The sequence below is a fragment of the Calonectris borealis genome, chromosome 6 (assembly GCF_964195595.1).
Source record: "Calonectris borealis chromosome 6, bCalBor7.hap1.2, whole genome shotgun sequence".
In the NCBI taxonomy this organism is placed as follows: domain Eukaryota; kingdom Metazoa; phylum Chordata; class Aves; order Procellariiformes; family Procellariidae; genus Calonectris; species Calonectris borealis.
The window spans coordinates 2,359,277-2,376,100 of record NC_134317.1 but is presented as its reverse complement, the minus strand read 5'-3'; the positions used below and the strand labels follow the sequence as shown (position 1 = coordinate 2,376,100).

The 16,824-nt window shown below is 38.3% G+C and overlaps 1 protein-coding gene across 1 annotated transcript in view; it reads right to left on the bottom strand.

Moving 5' to 3' along the window:
- Positions 1-16,824, bottom strand: part of NEB (nebulin) — a 143,446-nt gene that overhangs the window by 53,039 nt on the left and 73,583 nt on the right. The window contains exons 71-96 of the mRNA XM_075152645.1: positions 16,392-16,595; positions 15,218-15,322; positions 14,932-15,039; positions 14,233-14,544; positions 13,545-13,748; positions 13,246-13,350; positions 11,515-11,622; positions 10,528-10,839; positions 9,840-10,043; positions 9,541-9,645; positions 9,290-9,397; positions 8,803-9,114; positions 7,617-7,820; positions 7,290-7,394; positions 6,659-6,763; positions 6,255-6,566; positions 5,850-5,954; positions 5,504-5,602; positions 4,261-4,362; positions 3,970-4,077; positions 2,851-3,162; positions 2,612-2,716; positions 2,423-2,527; positions 1,748-1,852; positions 637-744; positions 431-544 (exon numbers count right to left, since the gene is read on the bottom strand). Coding sequence (XP_075008746.1) covers positions 431-544; positions 637-744; positions 1,748-1,852; positions 2,423-2,527; positions 2,612-2,716; positions 2,851-3,162; positions 3,970-4,077; positions 4,261-4,362; positions 5,504-5,602; positions 5,850-5,954; positions 6,255-6,566; positions 6,659-6,763; positions 7,290-7,394; positions 7,617-7,820; positions 8,803-9,114; positions 9,290-9,397; positions 9,541-9,645; positions 9,840-10,043; positions 10,528-10,839; positions 11,515-11,622; positions 13,246-13,350; positions 13,545-13,748; positions 14,233-14,544; positions 14,932-15,039; positions 15,218-15,322; positions 16,392-16,595 — 4,176 coding nt within the window. The remainder of the gene's footprint in view (positions 1-430; positions 545-636; positions 745-1,747; positions 1,853-2,422; positions 2,528-2,611; positions 2,717-2,850; positions 3,163-3,969; positions 4,078-4,260; positions 4,363-5,503; positions 5,603-5,849; positions 5,955-6,254; positions 6,567-6,658; positions 6,764-7,289; positions 7,395-7,616; positions 7,821-8,802; positions 9,115-9,289; positions 9,398-9,540; positions 9,646-9,839; positions 10,044-10,527; positions 10,840-11,514; positions 11,623-13,245; positions 13,351-13,544; positions 13,749-14,232; positions 14,545-14,931; positions 15,040-15,217; positions 15,323-16,391; positions 16,596-16,824) is intronic.

Here is a 16,824-nt window from a genome sequence, read left to right as displayed (position 1 = left end):
ATACTAACTTTATGCCCTGCATGACATGCTATATGTGCAGTGGTGATAATAACAAAACACCAAACATGCATTTGTTTGTCCAGTTCTTAAATTCCCATCTCAATTCAAAATTAACACTTTATTTTTTTGTAAAGCAAAATAATCCCAAGTCATGCAGTATTTCTTACTGCTCAGATTCTTAAAGTGAAATAGAAAAAAGGTTTTTTCCCTATTCTAATATGTCTAATAGCTAAACAAATCCCTTCTTAATCTCCTAAATCATTTCAAGTTCAATTATTCAACCCACGTACAAAATAACCATTCAGGAAACATAAACATGTTGAAAACACTTTTACTGATGTTATTAAGCATTGCATTATTTATGTTTAAATATGTCACACTAAAATAAAGAAAATGGAAAATACTACAGCAAGACTAATTCTCTCCTTACCGCGCTCCTTATTTTCTGGAATGCTAGCGAATGAATGACACTGGGGAAATCGCCAATCTCCTTCCCAGCCAGGTAATGGCCTTTCAGCTTCTCATATATTTCCTTATATTTAAGCTGCAAAATATTCATGTGGAAATTTTAAAGCTCATTCCAACAACATATCAGGGAAAAAAAAGAGAAAGAATGGAAAACTCACTCATACTAACCTCACTATTTATGTAGTTTGCACGCTTCGCTCCAACAAGTGGAATATATTTCTCATCCAAAGTATACCCAATGGGCTTGCTAATTTCCCAAGCATTTTTATAAAGTTTCTAGACAAACAAAACACACAGAAGTTTTGATAAAAAATCCATTATACTTGCCAAGAAACCTGAGTCTGCCATTTATATGCACATGGAATATGACTACTTTTATAGAGTAGTTCTTTATTCCATGAATTGTCCCAATAAAGTAAATGAAGAATATTCATTTTGAACACTTACTCAGTGTGAGTAAGGCAAACAGAATAAGTGTTCCAATTCAGGAACGTACCTGAGCACAAATTTGAGCTGATCTCTGCTTTCTTTACTATATTTGGAATTCAACATTTCTCATCCAGAAGAGTAATAAAAATATCCAAAATGTAGATATGAACTCTTGTTTAAAAGTGCAGTATAGAATTGACATGATAATTTTGTAGATACATGTTCAAAATTGTGAAAAATCTTCAAGTGATACTATTGTTTATTATAAGAGCATTAAGTGTGTCAGTGGCACTTTTCTAATACATCATATTTTGTTAAATATTAAATATATCTACCTTCAGGCTAAATTATGAAGCACCTACTCATATGAATGAGTAGTCACATTTTCAAAAAATAGAGATTTCTGATTAAAATTAGTGAGACTACCCAAAAGTAACTGCTTAATAATATAAATCATCTACAGTTTTCCTCTCTTATAAAAAAAAATGGAAATTTCATCAGTAGTCCAGGAAGATATTACTGGATGGAATTGTAAGTTGGTTTTGACACACAAACTCCACTACTACTACTACTGCTGCTACTACTACTACTGCTGCTGCTGCTGTTACTACTTCCAAACACCACACAGCAGTGCTTTAAGATCAGTTCAATAAGGAAAGAAATTATTCTTATCCCAATGATCCAAATTGGGAAAAACTGAAGAAAAAAAGATATTAAATAACTTCCCCAGTGCCACCCAGAAGACTAATGACAGAAACAGAAATAGAACAGCTTTCTGAAGTCCACTCCACATTCTGTTGCTTTCAAAACAAACAAATTAAAGCTTAGTTAGATATTTATCGAATCTTACATCACTGTATAGTAAGGACATGTCTTTGGCATGGTTCAGCGCAGGAGTATCATCAGACCCAATATACTGGCCTTTCTCAAGGTTAAATGTTTCTTTGTATTTTAGCTACAAAAGAAAACAAACACAATGTTAATTCCGCAGGAGAAATAAATTATCCCACCTAGTCCATCCATTAGAAGTAGACATTAATTTTCTGTTATGTTATCATATCTTCAGTAATATTGTATAGTACGTTCCAACCACTATAGTATACAGGCAAATGTCATCAGTATGTCACACCACAAAATCCACACAGTATTCTAGTGAAATTAAACATACTGATCAGCAAATACAGGTTAGTAGCAACACCAGGAACTCCACTAGCACTATACAACTAACTGCTGTTCACCAAGAACAGGACTCAATTTTAAAATACTGTAAGCAAAATCTATGTAAACTCTAAATAAGGTACATGCTATATTCTTCTACAGAAAAATGCAAAATTATTTTGGAAAGCGGTATTTTGTTGTTCATTTATATCACTTCTCACTAAACTTATTTATCCCAGTAGAAGTCTATTATTAATGAAGCATGCACATACATACATAAGGCTAAACAGTATAATTTAGCAAAAGCAATTAAGTCATCTACTAATTCTAGTAGTATAACAGTTTGTATTTAAAAAAAAGTACATACATCACTCTGATTGACAGAGTTAATCTTTGCCAAAACAATGTCGGGAGTGTCAACCACACTGGTGTAATTGGAAAAGTTGTCAAGGGCTTCTTTCGTATATGCTCTCTGCAAAGAGATGAAAGATTTTCTTAAACACTGTGCATGAGAAAGAAGAGCTAATCGCATAACTGCTAAAATATCTTCTCTTACCTTATTTATCAGTTCTTGAGCATTCTTAACTTTCTTATGTTCCACTGAATCCAGAGGAATCCAACCACAGCCACGAAGCCATTCCAAATCAGACTTATAAATATTCTAACTCATAAAAAATAATAAAAAAGAAAAGAAATTATTTAATTCAGGATGACATTTTTCAGTCTTATGTAATATGGACAATATACTGAGACCAAACTAAGTGGAAATTACACAGTATGTGTAATATCACTTACATCACTTTGCAGATCATAGGCCTTCCTTGCCTGAATACAGTCATTCTGGTCAGGATGGCATGTCCATTCATGCAAGTATTGCCGGTAGTCAATATCGCTGACCAAGGTCTGACATTCCTTTGCTGCTATAACTGACACCATATCCGGAGGGATGTGAATTTTGGACTTTGTTTTGTGATAGTCTGATTTGTACAATCTGTCATTCTGGATCTCGCCTGCATGCTCAAACCACACCAGTTTTGGATCATCTCTCATACTGGAAACTCCAACATAGTGACCTCTTTGTTTGACGTAGTCAGCTTTGTACTTAAGCTGATGGAAGAGGGGAGAAATATGTTTAAAATCAGCACTGATTATATCTGCTCTGTTTTTAACCTGTGAACAGCTATGGTTTTGTCAACACAAAGAACAAATGAGACAGGGAGTTGTCAACTGCAGTCTTAGATTTTCAGTACATGACCAGATAAAAATATGACACAAACAGTAATGTTACTTTGTATAGTCCTTCCACTTCAAAATATATAATTTTCTAGTCTAATATGCTAACATTTTTCAGTAAACGGTATTTTCAACACAAACATTGTTAGAAAATGTTTGCTAATAAGTGCACGTAGCCTCAGTTTTGTAACAAATTTTTATAACGAATTATTTGAAACTATCTGAAGAGTGGATGCTTACTGTTTTGATAAAATGTATATTCAAACTAAGAGTCATTTAATAATTTCAACTTCCATTGCACAAGAGTTTAAAATCTAATGTGCGTAAGAAATCTCCATAATATGCCAAAAAGTGAGATCAGAGCTATATATTATAGTCATAATATCACTTCAATTATTTAACATTTATAAAATATGGAAGTCCACTTTAGTTGATTTTCAAAGGACTGTTTCTGGAGAAAGTGAAGGTGGAAAGGAGAATCTGACCTTTCAGCACTGATATCTGTAAAACCCATAATAACAAAGCTGAATTGTTTGGAGGACAGTGGACTTCACGGGTCATGAAAAGTCTACTGGATGTTACCCCTAATGGAAAGCTTCCGCTGTCTGTTGTTGAATTTGCAAGGCCTTTAACATTTCCAGGCTTCCAGGCACTTGCTTTCCTAACGAGAAAAATTATTACCTCACTTTGGACATCATTTGAGTGTTTGGCATGACAGATCTGCACCGTGTCAGGAGGTAAGAGGTAACCAGTGGCTTTTTCTTTCTCCCAACTTTCCTTGTATAAATTCTGTGGAAAATAAAAGTGAGGAGGAATTCAATGCTACTATAATGATAATTGTTATCGTACATATGTAACCCATATTAAGTATAACAAATTTTTCCTTTAGGATGTTCTTAATAGCACAAGTTTTCTAAATTCCTCGAAAGAGTTATTAATGTGAGTAGAAACTGTCAAGGAGAGATCACATACCTGATTAAGAATTCTGGCTGCCTCTCGGGCCATATCTAGCTGTGGTGTATCTGTTAGGGTATAATTTGACTTGACCTCATTCCATGCTTTGTGGTATTTAATCTAGAACAGAGAAAGAAATGACTGCCTTGCAGCACCATCACAAAATTGGGAAAACATAATACTAAGACCCATATTTTATGTATGAAATAATGTATAAAACCCTGAATTTGCAAGGCTATTAGACATGACACATTAAATATACATCCAAATGGGTATTTTTTTAAAAAGGAAATCATACAAGACAAGAAATTACAAAATTTCTCAGAGAAAATTTTAAGACCTTGTTCCAAGGCAGCTGGATGGACTTCTGGATCTTCAGAAGTCAAAGTTATGCTACCTGTTTGGTCTACAGGGATGTACAGCCAATAGTCAAGCAAGAAGTGTTTGAACCAGGGCAATAGATTTTAAGCTTTTTAAGAGCAAATCTCTTTACTCAGCATGATATCTATGTGAATGCACCATTCTAGCATTTCCCAACCACAGATATCTGCACTGAGTCATGCTCCCAAGCACAGGACATGCCCAAATGTGCGTATGTGGTTGCATGGCAGTATGCCATTCAATTGAACCGTATCGTTGTTACTGCCAACCTTTTACCAGTGTTTGAGTTAATGTAAGTGTTTAGCTTGGCCTGTTCTCTAACAGAAGCATATAGCAAAAAAGAAACACAAACTGATGAAGTGAGAGGGTGTCATGTCATTTCATGTTCACAGACCAGCTCCTCACAGACTAGCCTTCAAAAGCATATAAAGAATGGCAAGCTGACAGCACACCAGTTTTGCTCATGTTTATTGTTACACAGTAGTTATCTAAAAAGTGTAAACTCATATTGGCATAAGTGAGAAGGATTAAACATTATGGTTGCCAGAGTGCAAGTGGCTATTTATGTTCATGTTGTCAATGATCATCAACAATATCAGCCAAGACTGAAAGAAGGGACTGGTTGCAGAACTAGCACTGGCTTTTCACATGTCTAGGAAAGATGTTCTGCTTGAGGAGCTCCTTTCCTCATAAATGATGGAGATGAGTTAGTGAAGTCCTGTTCATCTTTATGTCATACATTCACAGAATTCCCAGAGACTGATCAAGAATTCTTTTGCATTTTTTTTAAAGAAAAAATAAATATCCTTTCAAAGATAAAATCCTACCATGTAAATATACAGACCAAGTTAACAGCCCAGAAACATGCTAGCAAACTTACATCACTAAGAATTTCACCACTCTTCTTTGCTGTGATATAATCAACTCTGTCCGCCACTGGAGTAAATGGAAGAGTTTCGGCTTTTGTACGGTACTTTCTCTATACAAGAGAAAAGACGAACAGTCAAATTATACTGGAATATTTTGTAGCTAACATAGCAATTCTGAATACATAGACAAGACAAAAAAGTTTACATGGAAAGAAAAACTCTCCATACACAATGAATACTGTGGAAATATTCCAGCTGTACTTTCTATTTTAAAATACTGATGTATTTAACCATTAAAAATACTTTAAATTACAAATACCCTTAAGAAAATTTTAGTATTGAAAAACATTTTGTTACCTCATTCAAGAGATCTCCAGCATATTTGACATGGTTGATTCCAACTGAATCATTTGGCAACCATCCAATTCCCCGTAGCCATTCTAAATCAGATTTGTAAATAGCCTGGGAAAACAAAATAGGGTCCATGCTGTTAGCTACAGTTCCCTGTACAATCCAGCAAAAAATAATGGCACTTACTTCCACTGGTTAAAAGGAGAGCAGTAATTCCAACATGAGCACTGTATCTGAATTTATCACACTTCAAACTTGGCAATATATAACAGTGGCGTATATTTTGCATTCCTAACAAACAGCAAAGTCAATTCACTGAATTCAGCAGAAGATTCCCACTACTTAGAGCTGAAGCAGACTAAGAAGAGACAATACAGCAATAAATTAAGCTAAGTTTTCATGTTAACTTACATCACTCTGAAGATCGTAGGCTTTCCTAGCCTGTATGACATCATTCTGATCTGGAAGACAGATCCACTGATGCAAGTAATGACGGTAATCAATATCACTGACCAAAGACTGACCATGTTTAGCTGATAGGATAGATAGCATGTCTACTGGTAGGTGGCACTGTGTCTTCCATTTGGCAAAGTGTTTCTTGTATTCCAGTTCACTCTGAACTTTGCCTATGCCGAGGGCAAACTGCATTTTCGTATCTGCTTTTGCATTTGGAACTCCAACATAATGTCCTTTCTGCTTCTCATGATCCAATTTGTATTTATACTGGGTAAAGAGCAAAGATCACCATTAATAACAGTTATCATGAAATAGCTCTTAAAGCATGTGAAGAGCTAGATGCCTCTTTTGGCACTTACATCACTAGCAATTTCTCTAGAAGCTTTGGCTGCCTTGATTGGGATTGCATCTGCTCTCAAATCATAACTTGTCTTCAACTCATCCCAAGCATCTTTATACAGTTTCTGAAAAGACAGCAAAAAGTCACACATATGCTAAATACTCTGGCATTTGCCATTAAAGAAACACATAGTTTAATGCCATTTGTTTCCTGAAATACTGTGAGAATCTTCTGTGCATTAATCCTGCTCCTAGCCATAAATACTGCTGCAAATCTTACTCCCTTTCAAACATGTACAGTACCTGCAACACCAGTTTTGCAGCCTATACTGCATAGAGGGTGTTTGTAAAAGTTTAGAAAATATTTATATGCCTTGGGCTCTCGTCCATTTCAACAAAATACTATCTCAATGGTGCATGATATTAATAATTTTTAAACAGCTATATGCAAGCATTTATTTTAAAACGTCTAAATACTTTAAGAATATTCAGCAGAGGGAAGGGAATGTTGCAAGCCCTGTATGAGGACAGACTTCAATGAGATTCACGTGACTTAATCTTCAACTTCATAAGTAACATCTTAGAATGTTAAAATTCACAGGATATACATACTATTTTATAGAAATGTAGAAAACAGAATGATAAGCATACCTGGCTATAATTAACAGCATTAGCCTTGGCTAGGTTGATTTCAGGTGTGTCTGGCATAATATGGATCATAGTCTTGTCCTTTTCCCAGGCTTCTTTGTATTTTGGCTGTTAAAACAGTTCATTTATGATATTGTAATTTCGGAATTTCACTTGTCAATAACATAAAATCCCATAATCTCTCCTGAATTACCATCTCTAAAAAATAAAATGTCTGGAAAAGCATTAAACTTGACTTAAAATACCACTGAACAATTTTATATTTTAGCAGTGAGATTTCTCTTTAACTCTTTATAGCCTCAAAACAACTTTAAGAACATTGTAACGTACAATGCTGACTTGTTCGGCATTCACTTTAGCAAGAAGAACGTCTGGAGAATCAACAACACTGGTGTATTTCAGGCTTTCAATAGGTGTACGATACACATTATCACTCAGGAGATCCTGGGCATGCTTCACTCTCTTAACATCCGGAGAGTCGTTAGGCAACCAGCCAATTCCACGGAGCCACTCTAGGTCTGACTTATAGACAGCCTATATCAGACATGGTCAGAAAAGGAAAACATGGTGTTTAAAATGACGGTCCTAATTATTTTGAACTATACAAAGCAGTATGTGTTTTAGAAAATATCAAATCAGCTAGAGCTATATTAATCCTTTTTATATACAAAAGATGTTCAGTGTCATAAGTAAAAACAATCTGGGAACCAGGTTTTAAGTACTGAACAGAACTGCCATTAATGATGATGAGTATTAAGATCTTAAAAGAGTCTTCCTGTACCCTCCAAAATACTTATTCCTCTAGTCACTTCAACAATTTACAAGTCCAAACAAAAAAGCAAGCTGCCCACCAGGAAATTTGGCAAAAAGGAGGGAAAAAAGGGCTATAGAGATAATGGGGACTAGAGCTAACTGGCATAACTCCTGAAGTGGTATCAGGCAACATTATTTAAGTTTTAATTGAGTAAATCCTTCAGCGAGGAACATGAATCTCACTTCTGAAGCTCATAACCGAAACAGAGGAATAGTGACTGATGTTGACTGATAAGCAGCAAACCCAAGTCAGGAAAACAGCTGCACTGACTCCTCCTGCTTTGAAATCAGCCACTAAAACATCTTACCTGCTATCTTACATAGTTTTCTTGCAATTAAATAAATTTCCAAGTCAACTCAGATAAACAGGAGTAATAAAAGCCACCTGATTCCAAAGTAGCAAACAGATGATATTTCATAAGTCCCATCAAAGTAAGAGGAACAAATCCTCCATCCTCTCCAAATGACAATAGTCCAAAAGCATATGTAACATAGCAGATACCAACTAAAGCTTTTAAAAAATTTAGAAGTAATACCAATATTTTGTAAAGAATAAAAAGAGCAAATAGCAGTAACATGAAAAACTGACGAAAACAGTCTAAAGATAAATCCTTTGCGACTGTATAATATCAAACCATCAAAATAAGCCTATAACACATTAAATAGCAACAGAAGTAACTACCACATCTCTACACATACGCACATCACTCTGTAGGTCGTAGGCCTTCCTTGCGTGGATCACGTCATTCTGGTCAGGAAGACAGGTCCACTGGTGAAGGTACTGGCGGTAGTCAACATCACTGACTAGTGTCTGGCACTCCTTGGCTGCCTGCACTGACATCGCATCGACTGGTATGTGGACCTGGGCCTTTGAATCATGGTACGCCTTCCTGTAAATTCGGTCGTTCTGCAGCAACATGGCACGCGCAGCCCACGACAGTTTGGGATCCTCCTGGGCAGTTCGGCACCCGATGTAGTGGCCTTTCTGCTTCTCGTGCGTTTCTTTGTACTTGTACTAGAAATGCAGAAATAATGTAAGCAGCCACACGTTGCTCACCTGAACGTGACTGATGAACAACAGGCTTTCATCTTCCTAAGCTGTCAACACTTTGAACTGAACTTCACTCGTTTCTGCTGAGCTGGACACAGGAAGAGACAGACACAGCAACCACATTAAGACAAGACTGTACCTCACTAGCAATGTCTCTGGAAGCCTTGGCATGTTTGATGGGAATGGCATCAGCTCTTAGGTCATAGCTTTTCGCCTTGGCCTCATCCCAGGCCTTCTGATAATGTTTCTGCAAAGAAAATTAATCATCCTTGTTACATGAGTCAGGACTCTCTGATACCAATGCCTTTTCTTAAAACCTACTCTGGAAGAGCAATTGTCATACTCTTAATTTAATAATGCTTCACACGCATAATGATTTTATTGTCTTACGTTGCTGATGTTGAGAGCATTGACTTTGGACTGCAGCATTACAGGAGTATCGGAAGGTATGGAAATCTGCGTCTTATCTCTATCCCAGGCTTCACGATACAGACGCTAAAGAGAAAGGAAGCATAATGACATTTCACTATGGTCTCAACACTGAAAAAAACCCACCAACACGAATTCTTTGGTAACTCCGATTTGAATTCGTTTCCAATTAGTCATTCCCACCGTAGAAATTCTACTCTCCACCCCAAAGAAAAGAAATGTAATCACATAAATGAAAGGTAAGTGAAAGGTAAGCTTACGTCACTGATCTGCAAAGCATTGATCTTAGCCTGGACAACGTCTGGCGTGTCAGTAATGCTGGTGAATTTCATCTCCTCCGGCCGCGTGCGGTACAACCTCTCATTCAGGAGTTCCTGGGCTTTCTTTGCTTTGACCACATCCACAGAACCTTCTGTCAACCAGCCGATGCCTCGCAACCATTCCAGGTCTGACTTGTACACATTCTACAAATAAACCAAGGGTTACTGACATTGCAGAGACGACCCTATGTACAGAGAGATTGTGTACAAGGCCTTCCCCAAGCTCCTTCTCTTACAGTTACACAGTAAGAGGTCAACGAGACTCCTTTCTACACACAGCTAAAGCCCCAATTTGCACAGCAAGGAAACTACTGGTCTTTTAAAGATACTTGCTGCATGCAAACCAGCTGCATAAACTGCAAGCAGTCTGCAAGCAAATTGCAAGCAAATATGCTACAGCAGACCAAAAAAACATGGCTTCCTTATGAACTGCCTGGAATATTTCTGGCCCCCAGGCTGAAAACACTACTGATTTGGAAGGGATCATCCAGATGAATCAAAATAAACATACCAGGCTCACGCGACTGCAGGCTCACGAATGTGCATTTGAAAGGATAGTTGCACAGTCACTAACAAACAGAGCCTCACACGCCTGCCATAAAGCTTTTCTACAGTTACTCTCACTCACATCACTCTGTAGGTCGTAGGCCTTCCTTGCGTGGATCACGTCATTCTGGTCAGGAAGACAGGTCCACTGGTGAAGGTACTGGCGGTAGTCAACATCACTGACTAGTGTCTGGCACTCCTTGGCTGCCTGCACTGACATCGCATCGACTGGTATGTGGACCTGGGCCTTTGAATCATGGTACGCCTTCCTGTAAATTCGGTCGTTCTGCAGCAACATGGCACGCGCAGCCCACGACAGTTTGGGATCCTCCTGGGCAGTTCGGCACCCGATGTAGTGGCCTTTCTGCTTCTCGTGCGTTTCTTTGTACTTGTACTAGAAATGCAGAAATAATGTAAGCAGCCACACGTTGCTCACCTGAACGTGACTGACGAACAAAAGGCTTTCAGCTTCTTAAGTTGTCAACCCTTAGACGCATTTCCCTGAGGTTCTGCCTCAGCACAAACAAAGCTCTGGTCCACGCAAAAGGCAGGCCCTCAAGCTCCCAAAAAAGGCATTTCCCAAGTCACCCATGATTTTTTAAAAATATCTCTGGCTTTTCTTAACACTTGTAAACAATGAAAAATGGTACTGAAGCAGACACCTGTGCACTCTATAAGACCACTCTGAGTGCCAGCAACATTTCACATCTTTACAGAGAAAATGTTTGATAGTGGTGATTACAGGAACTGCAAGAATTCAGCAGCAACCACAACTGCACCCCCTGCCCTAAACAGCTTTAAATTGTTGCTTGGTGTCTGAAAATTCACACTTTGTTACCCAGCACTCTGAGCAATCTCACAAACATATCACATGTCATCTTGTTCACACAGTATGTACTAACAGGCAGCTTCAAGCTGTAGAAAGACAGACGTGCTCACAACAGGCTTTAAAATAACATAGGGGCACAAAACAGTACATCGTTTCTGGGTGAACTGAACTTCACTCGTTTCTGCTGAGCTGGACACAGGAAGAGACAGACACAGCAACCACATTAAGACAAGACTGTACCTCACTAGCAATGTCTCTGGAAGCCTTGGCATGTTTGATGGGAATGGCATCAGCTCTTAGGTCATAGCTTTTCGCCTTAGCCTCATCCCAGGCCTTCTGATAATGATTCTGCAAAGAAAATTAATCACCCTTGTTACATGCAGTCAAGACTTTCTGGTACCAATGCCTTTTCTTAAAACCTACTCTCTTGAAATTAACAGCTTGGGTGCTCTGTTTGCCCCCTGTAAATGGCAGGGTTACAATAACGATCCTGGCAAGTGTCTTAACAGAAAATTCATGACTTAAAAGTTAAAGTAGGTGCAAAATCCAAAACACAAACAGGTGGCTGAAATATTCCTGAAAACACACCACAACGTCCCCTCTAACAGACTATTGCTGACTGCATGCATGAGCTCACCACACAGGCCCCAAACAGGCAGTCCAACTGACAGTGTACACCTCCACGACCAACATTGAATTCTGCATGACCCTACAACAGTCAGAGGATCTGCTCATAGACACCTGATTGCAGGGTCATAGCTACTGGGGACAAAATATCTGTTCTACTGACAAAACACATCCAGACCCTACTTAAGTTACGAAGCCTTGTGACAGCAGCTAGAAACTTCTTTTTTTACCAACCTTTTTTAGTCCTATCAAGAAAGTGAGTGTAGGCAGAGAGGCTCAGTCCATGTATGAGACTGAACAAAAACCAAAGTGCCTTCATGTGTCTAGAGACACCCAATCTGTCCAGGACATCAAGCCCAAGAACACGAGGACTCCTTCTTTAGTGGCATCTCGGTCCACAGAAGCTTAGTCAGCCCAGCTGGCAACTTTGTCATTTGTACAGATGGGTAAATGACGTACTTTTTAGTTCATTTTTGATGACTGTGAAAATTCAGAAACTGAATGCTACTGCAGGTCAGACTATAACGAACTCGGAAAAATACAGTAATCAAAGCATGAGCAAGACAAAAACAGGGGAAGTGAAATGTCTGTTGCAATAGCACCTGAAATATTTCACGCCTAATTCAATCACATCAGGTACTTTTGAAAAATATTTAACACACTATCAACATCAAGAAAGACTGGGAGTAAACACAGTTTCCAGGCAAAGCCCCAGTCAAGTCCTGCTGAAAACGCAAAATGGGAAATGTTTCCAGCTTTATAGAATATTCAGTGTGTTAGTCCCATAAAGCTAGTGGGTGAAACAACACAAATCTGCCAAACATGTCAGGGTTGATGAGTGTACAGACTCCAACTACAACTCCATGGAAAGTATTTGCCAATTTTTATCAAAGGGAGGAGGAGTTGTGTGGAATTGCACACTGAACATCGGAGTTTTCTCAAGAACACACAACCTGTCAAGCAAGGCAGGCAACTCTGTGAGTCACTCCCTCAGGAATCTGCGCAGTTTAGGACAAAAGGCATCAGTGCTGGCATGTCCCATGGAAGCATCAATTTCACATTCACACAGACTGAGAGATAATACAGTGGCATAGATTCCAGATCAACACCTCGGGCTTCCTTGCTTAATGAATGGCTGGTTCATAAACAGTGCTCATCAAAAACACAATCTGCTTAAAGAGCCCCTGGATGTAATCTACTGTTTACAATACAAGCACATTAGAAGACGGCGTTAGTACACCACCATTTACAGCAAAATCTAAAAGATACAGGCCAAAAACTGGTAGAAGAGTTGTCACTCCTCATTTTGTAACACTTCACATGCATATCATTTTATTCTCTTACGTTGCTGATGTTGAGAGCATTGACTTTGGACTGCAGCATTACAGGAGTATCGGAAGGTATGGAAATCTGCGTCTTATCTCTATCCCAGGCTTCACGATACAGACGCTAAAGAGAAAGGAAGCATAATGACATTTCACTATGGTCTCAACACTGAAAAAAACCCACCAACACGAATTCTTTGGTAACTCCGATTTGAATTCGTTTCCAATTAGTCATTCCCACCGTAGAAATTCTACTCTCCACCCCAAAGAAAAGAAATGTAATCACATAAATGAAAGGTAAGTGAAAGGTAAGCTTACGTCACTGATCTGCAAAGCATTGATCTTAGCCTGGACAACGTCTGGCGTGTCAGTAATGCTGGTGAATTTCATCTCCTCCGGCCGCGTGCGGTACAACCTCTCATTCAGGAGTTCCTGGGCTTTCTTTGCTTTGACCACATCCACAGAACCTTCTGTCAACCAGCCGATGCCTCGCAACCACTCCAGGTCTGACTTGTACACATTCTACAAATAAACCAAGGGTTACTGACATTGCAGAGACGACCCTATGTACAGAGAGATTGTGTACAAGGCCTTCCCCAAGCTCCTTCTCTTACAGTTACACAGTAAGAGGTCAACAAGACTCCTTTCTACACACAGCTAAAGCCCCAATTTGCACAGCAAGGAAACTACTGGTCTTTTAAAGATACTTGCTGCATGCAAACCAGCTGCATAAACTGCAAGCAGTCTGCAAGCAAATTGCAAGCAAATATGCTACAGCAGACCAAAAAAACATGGCTTCCTTATGAACTGCCTGGAATATTTCTGGCCCCCAGGCTGAAAACACTACTGATTTGGAAGGGATCATCCAGATGAATCAAAATAAACATACCAGGCTCACGTGACTGCAGGCTCACGAATGTGCATTTGAAAGGATAGTTGCACAGTCACTAACAAACAGAGCCTCACACGCCTGCCATAAAGCTTTTCTACAGTTACTCTCACTCACATCACTCTGTAGGTCGTAGGCCTTCCTTGCGTGGATCACGTCATTCTGGTCAGGAAGACAGGTCCACTGGTGAAGGTACTGGCGGTAGTCAACATCACTGACTAGTGTCTGGCACTCCTTGGCTGCCTGCACTGACATCGCATCGACTGGTATGTGGACCTGGGCCTTTGAATCATGGTACGCCTTCCTGTAAATTCGGTCGTTCTGCAGCAACATGGCACGCGCAGCCCACGACAGTTTGGGATCCTCCTGCGCAGTTCGGCACCCGATGTAGTGGCCTTTCTGCTTCTCGTGTGTTTCTTTGTACTTGTACTAAGAAATGCAAAAAGAAGTATTAAAAGAAATAGTGAATCTGGGATGAATTTCCCATAATTTCATATTGCTACTGATCACAAATATATTTTTTTATGTTATGAAATATACTTATTTAGAGTTTAAAAATGCCTAATGCGTTCTTGCTCCACAGCTTTTGTTTATTTTCATTGTAGTTTATTATTTTCTAATATCTGCTTAATGTCCGGATTTATAATTCAATGTTCCTTTTGGAAACTGTTGTCCATTTTCTTTCTGCAGTGAATTCTTTGTTAGTAGGCTTTCAGGATGAATCTGATATACTATAGTTTTTATGTTCTACATAGCTTATTACTTTATTCTTGTTTCTCAAGCTAACTGAAAATAAATGTAAAAGGAAGAACATACGTCACTCGCAATATCTCTTGATGCCTTTGCACTTCGGATTGGAATTGCATCAGCTCTCAAGTCATAACCCTTCTTTTTGGCCTCTTCCCAGGCTTGTACATAAAGTTTCTACAAAAAGGAAGACAGAAAATGGCTTCTCAATATTCTGAAAGGTGGAATTTCTATATTTCATAATTTTTGCTTAAAATTTTCATGAATGCATATTTTAGAAGATCTTTATGGTTAAAGAAATGGTTACTTTATTTCTGAATTTCCATTACTTTAGTATATGTTTAAATGTTCTTACATGGCTAACATTAGCTGCATTGGCCTTCGCTAACAAAATTGTCGGTGTGTCAGGCATGACGTGAATTGATGTTTTGTCTGCATCCCAGGCTTCTGTGTATAAACGCTACGAGAGAGGAAAACACATTCCTTTAAAAAGTTTGTTTATGTGTGGCATGATAGAAAGACTGCAAATTTGAAAGCAGTAGTTATCAAAAATATATCCATGATATAAAAGAAAAGTAATCTTGAAGCAGAACAAGATATATATAGCCAAACTAATACACTTGTCCAAAGAAAGTATTTTCCAAACTGCGAGGGGTAGTTCAAGCAAGCTTTAAATACTGTGACATAGCAAAGCTCCTCATTGAACAGCTCAAGAAGGAAACTTTGTCCTTCCTCATTATTTCTGAGGCTAAGTTGGCACAGCAATTAATTGATTTAGGATTGCTGGGAAATTGCTGTAGGAGGAAAACTATACTGATTATTATGCCATATCTGTACAAGTGGTTTGATTGATGTTTCTTATTAAAGAGAAGGAGTAGGTACTTTGCGACTTTCATCCTCCAGGTCTGAGATAAATTACAGAAGCTTCACTTCCAGAAAACATAAGCTATTTCCTCATAACTTGTTCATCACGCTGTATGACATTCAGACAACAATACATCATTTTAGCAGCTGCAGTAAAAGCCTCAATATTCTGCTACGTCCTATCTTATAGTACGGTCATGGCACCACCACCTCTGGACATACCCTAACACCTTGCTGGAACATCGTTTCTTCAGATTTCACAGTATTGTCTAAGAACTGCAAAAAAATTTAGCCTCTTCTGTCAGAGATGAGCTTTGTATAGTGAAGTAGCATTAACAAAATAGAAAAACTATACCAAACAAACATTTAAAAATAGAATTTGAGCTGAGATGGGAGGAAGAGGGAAATTCACCAAAATTTTTAGTATTACTCTTGAAAAACATGTGATTTAGGTGAATTTCTTTTGGACATTTTTACTAAGTATTCAGTTCAGACAGAGCCCTGAGATAAGAGCTTTCCTGCGCAAAGGCTGAATGTGGACGTTCATTTTCTCTAAGCCCACAACAGAAGTGTTTCGTCTTACTTCATATTTTGTATTTCTCACCTCACGAACAAGTTCTATTAGCTAGTAATACTTGTGATTTTGACAAAAAAAAAGCCCTCACCTTGTTCATTATCTCAGCATTTTGCTTGGCTAAGACCATGGCCAAAGAATCTGTCACACTAGTAAATTTAATTTGGTCTGCTGGTTGACGGTACTTCCTTTCACTCAGGATTTCTCCAGCTTTCTTGGCTTTCTCAACTTCCATGGAACCAATAGGAACCCATCCAATACCTTTTAGCCATTCCAGGTCTGATTTGTAAACAGCCTGAAAAAATTTGAAAGTTCGTTATAGATGTGCAAGTATGATCAAATATTAAAATAACTATAAATAAGCCTATCCTAGTCTATATGAACAATTGTACATATTTCTGCATAATAGCAGGATATAGTTTTGAAAACAATTGTTATTTTTGAAGATTTAGTAAAATAACTATTAAACAACAAAAAGAATAGAGTTATTGAAGAACTCCACAAAAACCACAGTTACATACAAA